Genomic DNA, 19,155 nt, shown 5'->3' with positions numbered 1-19,155 from the left:
AAAGCTACGCTAGAAAAACCGTTTAGCACTAGGGTCTCCACGAGTACTCGAGTACCCGTACAAGTGAGACAATGTAGAGCAACTAGTTCAGCGGTAACTAATCAACGATACAAGTTACACGATAATTATAGGACTATTTGCTAGTTTCTTTTTTAATCTGGCCGTCCGTTCGTCCGTCACAATACTGAACGTATCAACGGGTTTCTAAATGCAATACAATGGCATGATTTGGCATTCATGTTCAGTGCTGGAATTAAGCTATATAATGCTATTTTACGTTATATTCCTTTGTCTCATTATCATCTTGTGTAAGCGTCGGGTACTCGGGTCCGGGTCGAGTTTGACCTTCGAGTACTCGAGTCCAATATATTGGACTCGTGGAGGCCCTATTTAGCACACGTCCCCAAGATAGTAATGCATAATTTTGGAAAGACGTTTCAAGGCTCGTGTCAGAAACACCCATCTACAAACGGACTCGTGCCGGAAACTATTAATCTGGGATAGACGGATAGAGAGGAGGACGGAGACGAAACCAATAGTCACCTCTATTTCGACTAATGTGAAAATATTTTATTTGCTAAAAACTGGCGATTAACATTTTGGTAATTTTTTAACACGTAGTCTTAAAGAGGAAATCTGCCAATTTTTCCAATTTGCAGCAATGGATCTTTAATACACACCTCATCACAGACAGGACAGCATATGCCACATCATTTAACATATCACTCATGGGGCTTTGGATGACACGGGAAAACACAATCAGAAAATGGGTACACTGGGGGGGGGGGGGGTTCGATCATACGACGCAAGCAGCTCAAGCGAACGTTCTACGAAGGGAACACAGCTGCCAATAGACTGAATATCCCCATCCCTTTAGACATAACATTCACAGAGTTTCTAAACAGATTTTGAATAATGTTCTTGTATATGTATACTAATTGTGATACGGATGCGAAAGCGTGCTATCAAAGTCAGGCCTCCACGAGTCCAAAATTTTGGACTCGAGTACTCGAGGGTCAGTCGACCCGTACCCCGAGTACTCGAGGGTCAGTCGACCCGTACCCCGAGTACTCGAGGGTCAGTCGACCCGGACCCGAGTACTCGAGGGTCAGTCGACCCGGACCCAGAGTACTCGAGGGTCAGTCGACCCGGACCCCGAGTACTCGAGGGTCAGTCGACCCGGCCCCGAGTACTCGAGGGTCAGTCGACCCGGACCCCGAGTACTCGAGGGTCAGTCGACCCGGACCCCGAGTACTCGAGGGTCAGTCGACCCGGACCCCGAGTACTCGAGGGTCAGTCGACCCGGACCCGGACTCGAGTACTCGAGGGTCAGTCGACCCGGACCCCGAGTACTCGAGGGTCAGTCGACCCGGACCCCGAGTACTCGAGGGTCAGTCGACCCGGACCCGAGTACTCGAGGGTCAGTCGACCCGGACCCCGAGTACTCGAGGGTCAGTCGACCCGGACTCGAGTACTCGAGGGTCAGTCGACCCGGACACTTAACATAGGAAGGAAAGGAAGGACATGTTTTATTTAACAACGCACTCAACACATTTTATTTACGGTTATATGGCGTCGGACATATGGTTAAGGACCACACAGATATTGAGAGAGGAAACCCACTGTCGCCACTTCATAGGCTACTCTTTTCGATTACCAGTAAGCGATATTTTATATGCACCATCCCACAGACAGGGTGGTACATACCAAGGCCTTTGTTACACCAGTCATGGTGCACTGGCTGGAATGAGAAATAGCCCAATGGGGCCACCGACGGAGATCGATCCAAAACAGACCGCGCATCAAGCGAACACTTTACCACTGGGCTACGTCCACGACACTTACATAGATGACAATGATTTGTGAGACTAAGGAATAAAGTAAAATAGCATTTTGCATCTTATTTCCAGCGCTAAACATGCCAAATTGTGCCATTGTATTATAATCCTGTGAACGGCCTCGAGCCTTGCTAAGACTCGGGCGGTGATCGAGTACTCGTGGAGACCCAACACTAGAACACATTGATTTATTAATCATCGGCTATTGGATGTCAAACATTTGGTAATTCTGACATGTAGTCATCAGAGGAAACCCGCTACATTTTTCTTAATACAGCCAGGGATCTTTTATATGCACCATCCCACAGACATGATAGCACATGCCTCGATCTTTGATATATCAGTCGTGGTGCACTGCCTGGAACAAGAAATAGCCCAATGGGCCCACTGATGCAGATTCCAGACTGACCGAGCATCACTGGGCTACGTCCCGCCCCTGCATTCAACGTGTACTAATAGTCGCCTATGACCAGTTGTGGTGCACTGGTTGGAACGAGAAAAAACCCCAATCAGTTGAATGAATCCACCGAGGTGGTTATATAGTAGCCAAAAAGACTTGATGGGAAACATGTAGCAATGGTTACAGACCCAGAAAAATCCCTTAAAAAACCCCAACCTCTCCACAAAATAAACAACAAAAACCCCACCAAACCCAGAGAACTAAAAAGACAAAAGTAATACATCATGTTAACTGTATTTATTGTTCCAGAGAAAGCAATGAAAGACATATATACATTGGAATACTGTGCACAGAATGCCATGCCAGCACTACCGGTATACCATAATGCCTTTTTGTTTTTAGTTAATGGATTAGTGTACTCTTTTAATTACCCAAGTAATGCCATCTCATGATTACGTCCATACAACACTATCTACACACTTAATTTACCATTCAATGGTACAATATCATTATCAAAAACTGTAGTAGCCTCAGTATTTTAAAATGTTACTATCTACACAACAAAAACAAATAATATAACTACTCTCTATCAAGACATAGACCTCTACAAAAAGAAATGTAATTCTGAAATTCAGTTCTTATGGAATAACACACCTTTAGTCACACCTCAGCACATTTTAAAGCAAGGCTGTTAGGTGTTAATATATGGATATTTTAAACATTTGGTATAATGTCAGGAAACATTATACACCCATATAAGCTACTCATACCATATTGAATCAAAGGATATTTTATATGCACTTTCCTACAGACAGTACAGCACATACCACAGCATTTGATGTACCAGTTGTGGAGCACTGGTGGAGATGGGGTGGGGTGGGATGATGAGGGTACCAAAGGGGATTGATCCTATGACTTATAGTACCAGGGGTGTTGTGATCTAGATACCAGCTGTGATGCAAGTTTTATTAAAGTATTTGGCACCATAGACAATATTTCTGGTATGCGTCTCCACTGAAGCATCTCAAAACCGGACCCTCTGTTAATCGGAATTCCTTCACTACCGGACGGTTTTTATATGGTCCCTTTTTAAATATCTGTTCAGAAGAGAACCTCTGGAAACCAGATACCTCTTAAAACCGGATTATTTACTTGGTCCCAAGCGTGTCCGGTTTTAAGGAGGTTCACTGTAGTACTAGACATTAACAACTTCTAACTATAGAAAAAACATCTACATTGGCTAAAGATAGAACCAAGTGTTTATAGCAAAGCTGAATGCTGAACGAAAATCCTAGGTGCTCCCAAGCACGTTTACAAAATTAAGAAGCACCATTTAGTTATTTATTTTCGTTACATTACATTAAAAACACGGAGCAACTAAGATGACTAAAATAAATGTATAAATATTTAATTATCAAAATATATTTATCAAAATTTCCATAAAGGTTACCGTATAAATGTGTAACCTAGCTTTTCAACAAACCATGTTTTATATCCAGTTATTTCAACATGTTTTGGGAGTTGTTAGCCACTTGTTATTTTAAGTAATTATGTAATGTATGTAATTCACAGATGTACAATGTTGCTCTTTTAAATGCTGTAATAGTCAGAATGCAAAAGAAAAACAATTTCTTACACACCCGTTGGTGAGAACACCATACATGGGTTGTTAGCACATGGGTTGTTAGCACATGGGTTGTTAACACATGGGTTGTTAGCACATGTACGTGTTATGTTATGAATGGATGAAAAGATTCACTCTATGAAATCAGTGTGCAAAATGTTTTGGGGTTTTTTAATGTATCAATTTAGAGGACGCCCTCAATTGTTAACATTTTGATTAAGTGTACAAACTGTGACGAAAAAGCCGACAAAAGTAGTTCTTGCAAAATGCACATTTCTGGTGTTCTATTTCTTGAAGGGGGGTAGTACTGTAACAAGAATCAACACTTTTAGTACCCTTGTGAAAATGTTAATAAATTGCGAATGGTTTTTTAAAGCGACACACCCTAGTTTTTTCAAAACTATGGCATATTTTTTCACAACTAGAGCCGTTTTTCATCATTGTAATCAGATATTACTTAAGGTTTTATTGTTTAAATTATTAATTTTCGTAAATCCAAAATGTTTCTGGTTATCCTGCAGTTTCTAACAGCACAAAATGCATTTTTCATAATTTTTTTAAAAACACACATACCCCTGAGAAGTAACAGTTATGGAGACGATCTCTAATCTAATATCTGAGGTTATTTCCCAATTTCAACATCTCAAACTCACTGTTGTAACTTTATTCAAATGTGTTACAAGTTTGTAGATGATACAAACTTAGTGTCCATTTTAATGTGTCGAAACTAGGGTCTGCGTCTTTAAAATGTGGCGTATTTTAATGTGTTTAAACTAGGGTCTGCGTCTTTAAAATGTTACGTATTTTAATGTGTCGAAACTAGGGTCTGCGTCTTTAAAATGTTACGTATTTTAATGTGTCGAAACTAGGGTCTGCGTCTTTAAAATGTGACGTATTTTAATGTGTCGAAACTAGGGTCTGCGTCTTTAAAATGTTACGTATTTTAATGTGTCGAAACTAGGGTCTGCGTCTTTAAAATGTGACGTATTTTAATGTGTCAAAACTAGGGTCTGCGTCTTTAAAATGTGACGTATTTTGATGTAGAACCAGGGACCCAATTCACTTAACTCTGGCAACTTTGCCATCTCGCCGTGCAATGCTAAAAGACTTGCAAAGAGGATGCTTTGTTGTGTAGCAGAGCCTAAGAGAGCTTGGTGAATTAGGCCCCAGGTATTTAACCCATCCCCAACATCTGCCAAAACCACTACCTCACAACACAGCCAATATATATATATATATTACTTGGGTATTAAAAACGAAAAATTCATATAATGATCCACAGTCACACACTAAACATGTCCCCAGTCCACCTGAAGGCTACCACATTTGTTTGTGATTTGTCGTAACAACTGTACACAAGTTGATCATGTCTTTGATGAACCTGGAAATGTTCGACTAATACAAATGTCAGCACACTATAACATAACACACCAAGTTAGAGCGGTCATCATTTCTTTTTAGCAACCAAGTCGGCTGCTTCGTCGAATTCAGCTTCGGCAATATTCAGCATCAATGAACCAGCGTTTAGATACACACGGTTCTGAGATTGGGCAATCTGAAAAGACGAATAGCGATAATAGATTTTAAATTTAAAATGAAAGTAAAGTTTGTTTTATTTAATGACGCTACTAGAGCACATTGATTTTTAATCTTATCATCGGCTATTGGACGTCAAACATACGGTCATTCTGACAGGGGTTTTTTCCAGAGTAAACCAGCTGTCGCCACATGGGCTACTCTTTTTATGATAGGCAGCAAGGGATCTTTTATTTGCACTTCCCACAGGCAGGATAGCACAAACCATGGCTTTTGTTGAACCAGTTATGGATCACTGGTCGGTGCAAGTGGTTTACACCTACCCACTGAGCCTTGCGGAGCACTCACTCAGGGTTTGGAGTCGGTATCTGGATTAAAAATCCCATGCCTCGACTGGGATTCGAACCCAGTACCTACCAGCCTGTAGTCCAATTGCTTAACCACTGCGCCACCGAGGTCGGTAAATCTAAAATGAAAACAATATACACAACATTTATCATGGCCTGTGCTTATTAAACCTTTTAGAGTCCAGACTCATTATCTCAAATGACGTCACACGCATGCAATTTGTATGGCGTTGCCTTGACGTTGCTGTCTCAGATTCTATTAAGAGTCTTCAGTCTAGACTCAGGGCTATCAGAAAATTTTGCCACATTATCAATCATAGTTAAAAAACTGCAGAAACCCATTTATTTTGCAATAAAACAATCAGTTATTTCTCATGAAATTATTTCGCCAAATTAAAATAAAATTCGGTAATTGTTTCTGAAAGTCGCAATTGGCGAATTTGGCAAGTGCCAGAGCTAGCCCTGTGTTTTAGAAGCACCAGGCCAGGCACTAATCACAGACACAGATATGCGAGCACTGGTAAGAATTCAGTTGCCATTAAAGGGATATTCCTGAATTTGCTGCAATTTTTAAGATGTTATCGACTAACAGAGACTTTTTAACGATTGTAATTACATATCAAATATATTTTTCTGCATAAAATATTAATGGCTGTATATTAAACGTGTTTCTGATCGTTCTAATATTAGGTTAAATTTCATGTTATTTCCTAAAAAAAAAAAAAAAATTGTACATACGAAACTATTCTAAGACAAAATCCAGTTTGGGCTTCTTACAAATATTAAGACGACCAGAAACAGATTGAAGATACAGCCACTGATATTCTAAACAAGAAAATATATTTAATAATTAAGTTTAATCATAGAAATATTTTATTAGTTGGAAACATCTTACAGTGCTGCAAACTCAGGAATGTCGCTTTAAATTATGGCATTTCAAAACAAGATCCTTAATGGAAATATTAAACTTTTGACGTAAATAAATTTTATTACTTCAGAATCAATTATGAAACGGTACGAAACACACCAATAAAGTACATGGCCTTGTGTAGCAATGTTAAAACTTTCTGCATGTCAAGCAAACATTCTACCACAAAGCTACATTCTGCACCCATAAAATTCCAATACGGAGCAGCACATACTAATCATCGAGCACAGGCTGAATATAGGTAGCACTAAACCAAATAACTTCCGGCTGGGTCAAAGTTCAAGGTGCACCCAACTTTTGATAGAGAAGTTAACACCACAAGGCCTGTGTGATTGGTGATAAATGTGAGTGCGTTGGTTGTAAAAAAAAAAGAAAAAAGTTTCATCTGGGTAATAAAAAAAAATGCAATTTGATTTAATCTAGTACCACAGAGTCAAGTAGCATTGTGCTTGAAAGATGTATGGGGTACCTGTAAAAAAAAGTACTCAAATTTTGTGCGGAACTAGGGTAGTCATAGACGCTACCAGTTATTTCAGAAACGAGCAGCTTGACTCCCATTTTTTTCTGATTCACTTTAAGAGTGAGGGGTGGTAGTATTTATATCCGTGGCGTTTATGTCGATTGACACGCTGCAAGTAGGAGTTTTAGTCACATGTTACTATTGTCGTCTGTGGGATTTGATTTGGTAGTATACACCCTGAAATGGCAATTGCACACTGCACTCTCCCCATCCCCAAACAAAATTATCACCAAAACTGTTTTGTTAATTAAACCAAAGACTCAAGTTGTTAAAATGGCTGACTTACTGTTCTGGCAATGTTCTGTGCAGCTCGGATTTTCCTCAGCTTGAGATATCCCGGGTTAGCACTCACAGCTTTACCGATGTGTGGTCGTCAAGGAGGACAAATATACATTTGGAAAGGAAAGTGATGTCTGTTCTCAACATGTTTATAAACGACAGCTACCAGGTATCTGAAGGCCTTTGATATACAGGTCGTGGTGCACGATAGGGTCAGTGACCAACATTCTTATTATAGCGTCTTAATAAAACTGTAAAAACATGTAATCAACCATCAGATTACTAAAGGAAAGATCACTGGTGGCTTTGAGCATGTTGGTGTGTTAAAATTAACACACTAACCCCCCCCCCCCCCCCCCCCTCCCATTTTTTTTTTTGCCCCTGGTGCTCTAAGTTGTTTGCCGTGGCTCCTACCCTGCAGTCAACACTTAAACTGCAGGTTCTGATGACCGGGCAGTTTTCTCTATGTCCGGCCTTACAGCGAGCGTGCAAACTGAGTCACGCCCACCAAGATTACAGACATGGTAAATCAATGCTCAGAAATGCCACCTACTGTGTTATGCCTGATATCATCATTTGGTAGATATACATGTATACACTTGGAGAGAGGAATATATTTTTTTAAATAGCATTTACTAAAAGATTCACATTGATGGGGGCATAGTGGTTCCCAAATTATTTTCATAAAGATCAGGGTTTCTGCCAGAGGGTAAAGTTACTAAAACGGGTATGGCGCCATACCCAAATATTTTGGCAGATTTTGAAAAAAATAAATTGAGTTAACCTTTTGACAAAATTAATTACTCTTATCATTAATGTATGATTTTCTTAACTCTAACCCTAAACTTAACTCATTTTCTTTCTGAAGGAGGCCACCCATACTATGACTATGACTGCATTCAATTCCATAGCGCCATACACAAAAATTTATTTCTGGCAGAAACACTCAATATGTAGTTTGCATGACGAACTCTTTTGTGGCCAGGGCTCAAAATTCATTGATGAATGGGAAGCAGTTGCTTCTTCTGACATTTTACTGTACAAGCAAACACTAGAAATTGAGAATATTAACGTAATTTTGGTTGTTCTTATGTCAACATAGTTCCCACTATTTTCAGAATCCAAATACTGGTACAATGCTTTAAGACAGAAAGGTTTGAAATTTGATTTTATCAACACCACAAGAACACAATGATTTATTAACCATCCGCTATTGGATTTCAAACAAGCGAAAATTATTTAACTCGGGACATAAATATGATAGTAAATGGTAACTTGTTTATTATTGTCTATTAATCTAAAAGGATATCAGAACAGCAGCTTCCGCCTCTCCCTCCGCCTGGACGATCTTCTGCTGTCTTTCCTGTATGGCCTTCTCCACAATAAACTGAGCTCGCTGGGCCTCCTGCTGGGCTACCTGTTACAGGGAATGAAGGATATGGTTTAGTTAACCATGCACTCAACACATTTTATTTACGGTTATATGGAATAGGAATAGGAAATGTTTTATTTAACGACGCAGTCAGGTCATTTTATTTATGGTTATATGGGCTACTCTTTTCGATTAGCAGCAAGGGATCTTTTATATGCACCATCCCATAGACAGGAACGGTTATATGGCGTCAGTCTTACGGTTAAGGACCACACAGATACTGAGAGAGGAAACCTGCTTTCGCCAATTCCTGGGCTACTCTTTTCGATTAGCAGCAAGGGATCTTTTATATGCACCATCTCAAAGACAGGATAGTACATACCACGGCCTTGGTTACACCAGTTGTGGAGCATTGGCTGGAAAGAGAAATAGCCCACTGGGTCCAGCGACAGGGATTGATCCTAGACTAACCGTGCATCAAGCGAACGCTCTACCACTGGGCTATTTCCCGCCCCTCTTACAAGGAAACAAGAGAGCAAGGTTTGTTTAGTACATCACAGAATTAGGTCTTACTGTACAAAGCATGTGGCTACATTCAGTCACAGAAGTGGCGATAGATTAAATTAATTAATTAAACTACGCAAGTCATTAAAGTGACATACCCTAGTTTTTAAAAACGCACGTTCGTCTAAGAAGTGACGGTTAATGAGACAAGCTCTAGTTATTTTTAGACGGTATTTCCCTGTTTAAACATCACAGACTTTAGCTTCTCTCTGTTATAACCGTATCGAAATGTGTGTTGCACGTTTGTAGATTAATTAAATTTGTGTCTATTTTTACAGGTTAAAACTAGGGTCTGTGGCTTTAATAAGCATCAGTCAGCACTTATTTAATAAAATGTTTGCCGTAGATGAATATGACAGACAAAATATCTCTAAAAATAAAAGGTTACTGTAAGCTTTTTATTGAAAAATAATAATAATACAAAATACAAAAGAAACAAATGCACCCCAAAAAAACAACAGGGACACAATGATATCACTGCTAAGCCGCAATGAAATCGAAAATTTTTAGTGATTAAAAAATAACTAGCACAGATAATACCTAATGTCTGACATACACCAACATAGTTGGGATAACTGTTAGGGGTCTCCCCAGGGATGTTAGGCGTAGCGGCCCTGACACACCTTTGGTCCGTAAAGTAAGCGCTTTGACGGCGTGGAAGCGCCTTAAATCAATCGCCGCTACGCCTTGATTTGAAGTACTTTAGAAAAACAATTATCACAAGTACGAGCGTGGCAGTCGACTACCTCTTGCAAAAAAACTTGTGTACCAGTATATCAAGCACACCTAATCACTATGACAGGTAAAACACAATTGGTGTTTGGTAATTTTACCACATCTACTGGGTCTGTTAATCCGTCAGGAAGGCACTTACGCGTAACGGGATTCCTGTGCCGAGCAATCAAGCTTCAAGGCCGATCAAAGAATATGCCCATTGACAGAATCAACTGTACTAGTTAACTCAATAAACAATAGGTGAAGCACTTTTTAATAGTACACTTAAGTTGGCAATCAGTAATTTCTATCCTAACACCCCCTTCCCAAAACACATACTGAAAACATCCAGGGCTCACGCTGTCGGTAACCAATTTAGCCATCAGCTAATTAAAAATTATTTTTACTAAAAAAATGGCTAATAAAATTTGCAAGTGGCTAAAATTTTGGCTGAGCCATTTTCTATCTTCTGATGTGAACAAACGGTTACATAATCTATTCGACACCTCAAACATAATAATAATACCAAATATTCAATTAGCATAATAGCGATCTCGCGACCCGTAACGAGAAACGGTGTTATCCAGAATACAGCGTATGCCTTATGATGTTGGCTAATTTTAATAATCAAGGTTATTAATTTCAACAGCATGCATTCGACATGTATGACAGCAATGTGACGGTGATTCAAGGTCTGGAAGATATGTAACTTGCTATTTTAATTTTGTAAAGTCTTTGAACCAAAGTAATAAAAACAAACCGACAATGCATGTCAATTTGAATACACATGCCAGTTCAGGGCCGACTATCCCAGGGGCAGAGTTCAGCCAGATCGAGCGAAAACAAAACGTTCGCTACACTGGTTTGTGCGCTTCACGTTAAACCAAATGGGCACGACGGACACCAATCAAATAGTTCATGAACGTTAGGAAGAACGTTCATTGGCTGAACTGAGGAAAGCTCTCGGCGTAATATACGTCACGCTTCAGAGTCAGCTGACACCCACGTGTCAAGAGACATCGTTGTGGACATTAAACAATACGATTACACAGAAATAATCTTGATGTAAATTTGTAGAAAAGCAATAGTTGTTTGCATCAATGAATACCTAACTGCAGTTTCGTTATTTCCTTTGTCTTTGTTAATTTTGTACCTATGGTCGTGAGCACGCATGCAGATCGCGATCGCGGGAAATGAACATGCAGTATCTATACTAACTGCAGTTACACGTACACTGAATTAGTTTACAATAATCATTTGTTAGATAATGCTAGATATATATTTGTAAAACTGTGAGGTGACATTTAATAAGTTAGCTGGATTTTAAAAAGACAGTAAAATTTTATTTTATTAACTCTTTTTTTTGTTTTTGTTTGTTTGTTTGTTTGTTTTTTTATAAATGGAACATACTGTGAAGTCAGCATTCTTAGCTTAGGTATTTTACAAGCAGAAATTACAACAAGCATTTAACATGACGCTGAAATCAACAGCAACAACATGGCGTAAATTATGAAATTGTTGGGGGTGGGGAATTGATGGGTTATTTTTTAAAAAGTTTTACCACCCCCCAAAAAAATGCCACAAAAACAACCCCAACATGATTTGATGGATTGAAGGCAAACACTTAACTGTTTTCAACCGCCTACCCTACTTCTTTTGGCTTGATTTTTGTGTTATAATGATGCTAAATATGTAAGCGCCTTAAAAAAATCCTGGGGAAAATCCAGGGGAAAGGCCTGATCTGTATATAGTGTGTTCTTATAGAGCTGTAGTTACCAAGTCATCTTCCACAGCTGATGGAAGGGAGATAACTGCTGTCAAAGAACACACAAATCAAAGAAAATTTACCAGCCTCGGTGGCGTTGTGGTTAGGTCATCAGACTACAGGCTAGTAGGTACAGGGTTCGCAGCCCTGTATCGCCTCCCACCCAGAGCGAGTTTTAACGACTCAATGGGTAGATATCAAACCACTATACCATCTTCTCTCTCACTAACCACTAACAACTAATCCACTGTCCTGGACAGACAGCCCAAATAGCTGAGGTGTGTGCCCAGGACAGCGTGCTTGAAGTTTAATTGGATATAAGCACGAAAATAATTTAAAAGAAAGCAAAAGAAAATTTGCTACCAAATATATTTTTTGTTTTAGTATTGATTCAATACAGCTAGAAGTATTATTTTTAAGTAAACACATTTTCATAAAATATATAAACACAAATTATTGTTATTTTCTATTCATCCGATGACCCTTATATTTCAGCAATTTATTATTTTTGTTCCTCCTCATTTACATATTTTTCTAAATGCCTTAATGACTCACTAAGAAACTTCATATAATCAGTAGACCAACTGTTACCTTGTTATTTTCATTATGTAAAATTTCTGATACATAGAAAGGAAATAAGTTATGGAAACTTGTACCAGGAAAAACAAAGTGAAGAAGACTTTTTAAGTTTTATCTAACACAGCACTGTATTGCTACATTGCCGAAAGAAAGAAATGTTTTATTTAATGACACATTCAACACATTTTATTTACGATTATATGGCGTCAGAATATGGTTACGGACCACACAGATATTGAGAGAGGAAACCCGCTGTCGTCACTTCATGGGCTACTCTTTTCGATTAGCAGCAAGGGATCTTTTATATGCACCATCCCACAGACAGGGTAGTACATACCACAGCCTTTGATATACCAGTCGTGGTGCACTGGCTGGAACGAGAATTAGCCCAATGTGCCCACTGACAGGGATCGATCCCACACCGACCGTGCATCAAGCAATCGCTTTACCACTGAGCCAAGTCTCGCCCTCATAGAGGAAATAAACTAAAATTGTTCCATTAGCAGCAAAGAATCCTTTATATGCACTGTCCTACTGACAGGACAGAACATAACACATCCTTTGATTCATCATCAGTCGTGGGTGTAAACATACGAGACAGGGAGGGAGGGGACGGGGCAGTTGCAGTGTTGGAGCAAAACCTCAAAATTAATTTGGGTAAAAATTATAAGAGATATTTGAGCAAAATGTGGTAACCCGAGACCCTTTTACCATGTCTGTAGTCACACAAATATACGAGAAACATAATTCCTTTACACCGGTGGTGAAAATTATTATAAGTAGGTCAACCTTCACCTTCGTCTTTATGTTGGTGTCACATAAACCACATGGAGTTCCCCCCTGCCAAATGAAAGGTTTGAGATGGAAAAAGAACAGAATGAGTTGGTCAAGTGTTTATCTGGACAGGTAGCTAATTTGTCAGAAACCATAAACTCTTTTACTGAACGTCTCGCGTCATTAGAATTACACCACTCTGAAAGTCGTCCAGTTTTTTGATTCACACGAGTGCGTTCAACAAACTACGTTTCAACATGGCGGCGGAATAGACCGTTCAACACAGCAGGCGGTTTCGTCAAACATAGGCATTTTCGATACTCAAAGGCAAGCGCCTAATAGGGTTTCAGCCCCTCTCGGCCACACATCCAATACAGATAACTATGCGTCCGAATTGGAAAAGGAATACTTACAAGTAAAAGACTCCTTGAATAAAGTTACGTTGCCAAACTATTTAAAAGTATTCGATGGTAGACAAGGTATTTCCAAAGAATGTCAAAGTTTGTTATCAGTGATATCAAAGTGTGCACGTTACACAGAAACAGCGCTGAAACAGTTACATACACTACCAATTTCCAGTGAGGAAGAAGATTTTGCCAAACTGTTTACTATTCTCAGTGCTCAAATAAACTTTCTTCAGAGTGAGTATGCGGGTCTTTTAGTGAAGAGCAGGTTTGACGGAGAAACATCCAGTTTATTTAAATGTTTGGAGAAAAATTCGTCTGCTTCGTCTGGACAGTCTCTTGACAATTTGAAAATAGCTACTGAGATTACAGCTGCTAGACAGCGTTTTGACAGTGCTACTCAATATCGACCCTACAGAGGCCCCTATACATACAGAGGTCGTTCTAGTGGATATTTTCCAAGACATGGTTTGGGGTTTACAAGACCTTCAGATGCTTTCGACTATTTCACAGCGCATAATCAAAGGCCGATGAGATCTCATTACCCAAATGTTGGAAATTCAGATGGTCAAGACTAGGATTCATCGTTGGTTATGTGTTTCGGTAATCTTCCAGACAAAGTAGAGTTTTGGAAAGAAATTGGTGCGAATGAAACACTTATCATTTGGTTGAAAGATGGCATAACTTTACCATTCAATAAGCCAGTTGACTATTATAAACTGAATAACAGGTGTTTTTCTCAAAAGGAATGTGATTTTCTGGATTCTGAGATTTCCGAATTACTTAACCTCAAGGTGATCGAGAAAACTAATACTCACAAATGTGTTTCACCTTTACATGTTGTTCTGTATAATTTAGGAAGTTATTGCGGGGTGTGCTTTCCATGTATTATGTTATGCCAATGTCAAGATAGGCAATAAAAATGTTTTGTTCAGTATATTTGTGGTGACGTAAGTTTTTTCATAAAATTTTCATCATTCTACCCTACCACTAGGCTAAGTTCCGCCCCCGCTATATTGCAGAGTGCTGTGAACACGAACATTTATTAATTTTGAATATGTCAAAACTTCATATAATCAGAAGGAAGGAAGGAAATGTTTTATTTAACGACGCACTCAACACATTTTATTTAGTTTATTTATGGAGTCAGACATATGGTTAAGGACCACACAGATATTAAGAGAGGAAACCCGCTGTCGCCACTTCATGGGCTACTCTTTTCGATTAGCAGCAAGGGATCTTTTACATGCACCATCCCATACAGGATAGCACATACCACGACCTTTGATGTACCAGTCGTGGCGCACTGGCTGAAGCGAGAAATAGCGCAATGGGCCCACTGAAGGGGATTGATCCCAAACCAACCGTGCATCAAGTGAGCGCTGTACCACTGGGCTACACCTCGCACTCATATAATCAGTAGACCGGTCACCTTGTTATTTTCAGCGGCGTCGAAATAAGTCGAGAACGGTTGTTCAGGTTACCGGGAGGTTCCCACATGTAAGAAAAGTCGAGAACGGTGTTTCAGTCTCGAAATTTTTTTCAACGAATGGTATTTTCGTTTCCGAACGTAAACCAGGCAATGTATTCCGGACTTCCGCATTTCATTTTCCAGTAAGGAATTGCATCAATGTTCGTGTGCAAGCAATTATAGTCATTCCGCATCTAAGCAGCGTCCACTAGATAAATTTACTTCCACATTTCGTTTTCTCATACGAAATTGCACCAATGTTCATGTGCAATTGCAAGCAATTTCGGCAATCCACGTTAAGCAGTGCCCACTAGATAAATTTACTTCTGGATTTGTTTTCTCGTACCGATATTCACGAGCTTCGATACAATTTCAGAACATTCATAAATGCATGTATACTAAAATAATCATCTGGCACACATGTAAGGGCATTAACCTTCTGAGTACTGCAGGCGAGATATCTCGCCCGACGTCACGTCAGTCGACATACTGTACACTGTATACAGTGCATTCCCCAATTCATATTTCCCACCATTTTGCACACGACACTCACAAGAAACATAATAAAAGAAAAAAGATGTTTTTTTCAAAATGGTGGCTTTTGCTTTGATTTTTTCAACTGAAAATACCTTGAAATTTTGAGTTCAAAAAGTGGTTTTCGGCAAGTATTTTCGCTTGACAACAATGGCGGCACGTCGCGGTCATTTTCAGGGATCGATAGCTGATTGTGACAGCTAATTTGATAATAAATTTGATCGTTTTACCAAAAACGAAAATTACCAAATATTGCAATATGAATCGTAGTTCGGGTTTAAAAAAAAATTCTGGTCAGAAAACCACTGTTATCGGGAATAATGGACATAAATACTGGACAGCTGGCCACAAATGCCCGTAAGTAAACGCAACTTTTTCGATTTTTTGCCTTATTTTAATCACCATTAGCCGATCTAAAAATAATAAAAATTACAAAAAAGACATGAAAATAATACTTACCGATTCATATATGAACTTTATTTCATGTATTTATAAAACATTTAAGTGAATATATGTGAGTAAAAATTATAAACTTGTACCCACTCAACGTGGTTTTGTTAAAAATTAATCCAGTAGTCTAAAGGTTAAAAAGTAGTAGTAACAGAAATTCAATTCTAACTATCATATAGTATAGGTTACCAGGCTATATTTTGTGGTAACACGTAAATGACACAATGCTTATTTCGATGCCTGTTTTCATTACGTAAAATGTCTGATACATAGAAGGGAAATAAGTTATGGAAACTTGTACCTGGAAAAACAAAGTGAAGAAGACCTTTCAAGATTCATCTAACACAGCACTGTATTGCTATATTGCCGAGTGCTGTGAACACCAACCTGTTTGGCCTCCACGGCCGCCGTGTATTCCTTGCCGAAGCTGAGCTCGGTGATGGAGACATCGTCTAGGAGGATATAGAAGTCCTTGGCGCGCTCAATGAGCTGCCGGCGAATCAACAAACTGACCTGCTGTCTCTGCGTTATCAACTGAGATGCGTTGAACTTGGCCACCACGCCCTTCAGAACCTGCAGAAAATAACACATACATACATACATGTACAGTAAAACCCATCAAAACCGGACCCCTCTGTAAACTGGAATTCCCTCAAAAGCAGACGCTTTTCTTAATCCCTTCCTCTTTAGGCGACATATCTGATTATTACCGGTACTATTATTTAGCAAAATTGTATTAACTTAAGTATAGTAGGGCTAGTGAATTTTTAATCATGGCTAGTAAAAAAAATTAAATCTCTGATCCCATGGCTGGTGGATTTTATAAAAAATTCCAGAACGGCAGAAGCCCTGTAAAATGGCTACAACATTTAGCATTTGGCTAATACAAATGTACTTAAAGTAACCACATTAATTTTTAGTCATTTAAAAAACAAAAATTCTACACATCTGAACATTGTCTAAACCAAAACTGGTTCCCGTGTGAGCACTGTATATACCATATAGGATTACTTCACTTCGGCTGGCTACATGTGCGTTTTGCAGATGCATGCATCCAGGCTACACTTTCTCATTAAAAGTAATGTATTTTAAACTTTTTAGCCAGATTGCACGCACACGCCACATCCAGTCCCTACGAGCATTAAGCAATTATGAACACAAGCATGCGAGACAGGATGGCAGGAGTGGCGAAGGGACAACGGAACCTTCCCACCCCCTGCTGGAGCAAAACTTCAAATTCGGGCAAAAATTATACACATATTTGGGCAAAATGTGCTAACCGGAGACCGTTTTACAACGTATTTCCATCATTCTACCCTCAAAATTAGTTGTAATCCATGTTAAAATGCGTAGTGATTCGTTTGCAACCCTGTATTTAGCTGTTTGCTAGTAATGTTAATATGAATAAATGTTGTTATCCGGATTCAGGCATTTTCGTTTAATTCGGGCAAAAGCCTGCCTGCCTACAAAAATTGGAGCCCGTATGCATATGGTTATGAGAACAACTGAAAGTTTACCTCATTGCAAATGGAAGGCAAGACTCGGTCGTCGTAGTCGGTTCCAAACTGTTGGTATAATCGTGGCAGAAACTGCTGGTCGGGTCTGGAGAGAACTCTCAAGGATATGTTGATCATCTGCAAGTCTGGGCACAAAATGTTACATATTAAAATACAGTCGAGTACCAATGTGTCGATATTGAGGGGACCACCAAAAAATATCGAGTTCAACAAATATCGACTCAAACGTTGAGTGAAATATGTAAACCAAAAATGTATAAACAAAATAGTCATATATTAAAAAAGAAATAAAAAAATATTTTTATCGATTCATAGATTTTTTTATTTAAACCGATGAAAACTGTTAGTCTATAGATGAAAAATCAATCAATCAATCAATCTACATGTATTGTACCGCTGTGTACATTCTGAAAAAAGTTAATCATCTTTTAAAATTTCTATAAATTGTAAAGTTAAAATCACTGTGGACGTTAGAACAATCTAAATTTTGCTTTTAACAAACATGAATTTAAAAGAAAGTTATAAAAACAAAATACAATTACACCAAATGTTTTGCAGAAGAATAAATACGAAATTCCACACCTAATTCAGTAAGTCTAGGAATAATGTTTGTCACGCATTGGTTCGTGGCATCAAAGCTGAAGAGCTAAAACACATCGACGTCTCGTCATTTTCCGTGACAATCCTTGTATCAAGTTCAGATACAACACCAGTTAACAACTAGTTAACTTATCAAGACAGATTGATCCTACTTTAATCAGACCACAATTTCTCAAAGCCACAAGTCACACGACTAGTTGCATTCTTTAATAATCATCGTCTGTTAGTGTTTTCTTTTAAGCTAGATAAGACCATTTTAGTACCTTGTTCAATGGTTTAGATAATCTTACATGTGAACTGTTAAGAGTAACTACACGTAGGCTACAAATCATGTGTTTACAGTCAAATGTTGGCAATGATTTCAGATCGCGCAATTCATATCTACCTTTTTAAATATTTTTACTTATTTTAACACATAATATTAATAACGACACAGACATTTTTCCATATAAAAGTCTACGTTGGGACCCAAAATATATATCGACACAAACGTCACAACGACTCAAACATATCGACTCAACCGAGATAAAAACATGATAATTAATACATGTTCTTGGCCAGTACCAGTCAGTCATATCGACACAAGCAATACATCGACTCAAGCAAGTTCGACACAACGGTGCTCGACTGTATATATATACATGTATTAAAAATACACGTAATACTGGTTAATATTAAGCTTAGATAGAAAAGCACTCGCAGGACTTGTTTAGGTTGACCGGCCTCGGTGGAGTCGTTAAATAAAAACATTTCTTTCTTTGTTTAGGTTGACCGGCCTCGGTGGCGTCGTTAAATAAAAACATTTCTTTCTTTGTTTAGGTTGACCGGCCTCGGTGGCGTCGTTAAATAAAAACATTTCTTTCTTTGTTTAGGTTGACCGGCCTCGGTGGAGTCGTTAAATAAAAACATTTCTTTCTTTCTTTAGGTTGACCGGCCTCG

General features: G+C 38.8%; 1 protein-coding gene and 1 non-coding gene across 2 annotated transcripts in view; both read right to left on the bottom strand.

Annotated features, from left to right (window-relative positions):
• Positions 1 to 2,520: 2,520 nt before the first annotated feature.
• LOC121390737 (prohibitin-2-like) overlaps positions 2,521 to 19,155 on the bottom strand; it is a 29,972-nt gene continuing 13,337 nt past the window's right edge. Inside the window, exons 4-8 of the mRNA XM_041522640.1 lie at positions 17,617 to 17,741; positions 16,487 to 16,672; positions 8,782 to 8,889; positions 7,480 to 7,557; positions 2,521 to 5,417 (exon numbers count right to left, since the gene is read on the bottom strand). Coding sequence (XP_041378574.1) covers positions 5,310 to 5,417; positions 7,480 to 7,557; positions 8,782 to 8,889; positions 16,487 to 16,672; positions 17,617 to 17,741 — 605 coding nt within the window. The 3' untranslated portion in view covers positions 2,521 to 5,309. The remainder of the gene's footprint in view (positions 5,418 to 7,479; positions 7,558 to 8,781; positions 8,890 to 16,486; positions 16,673 to 17,616; positions 17,742 to 19,155) is intronic.
• Positions 7,742 to 8,053, bottom strand: LOC121390789. Its single transcript, XR_005960262.1, has one exon. It is a non-coding gene; the product is annotated as a small nucleolar RNA U85 (small nucleolar RNA).

The sequence above is a fragment of the Gigantopelta aegis genome, chromosome 15, assembly GCF_016097555.1.
Source record: "Gigantopelta aegis isolate Gae_Host chromosome 15, Gae_host_genome, whole genome shotgun sequence".
Classification (NCBI taxonomy): domain Eukaryota; kingdom Metazoa; phylum Mollusca; class Gastropoda; order Neomphalida; family Peltospiridae; genus Gigantopelta; species Gigantopelta aegis.
This window is presented reverse-complemented; position numbering and strand designations above follow the sequence as displayed.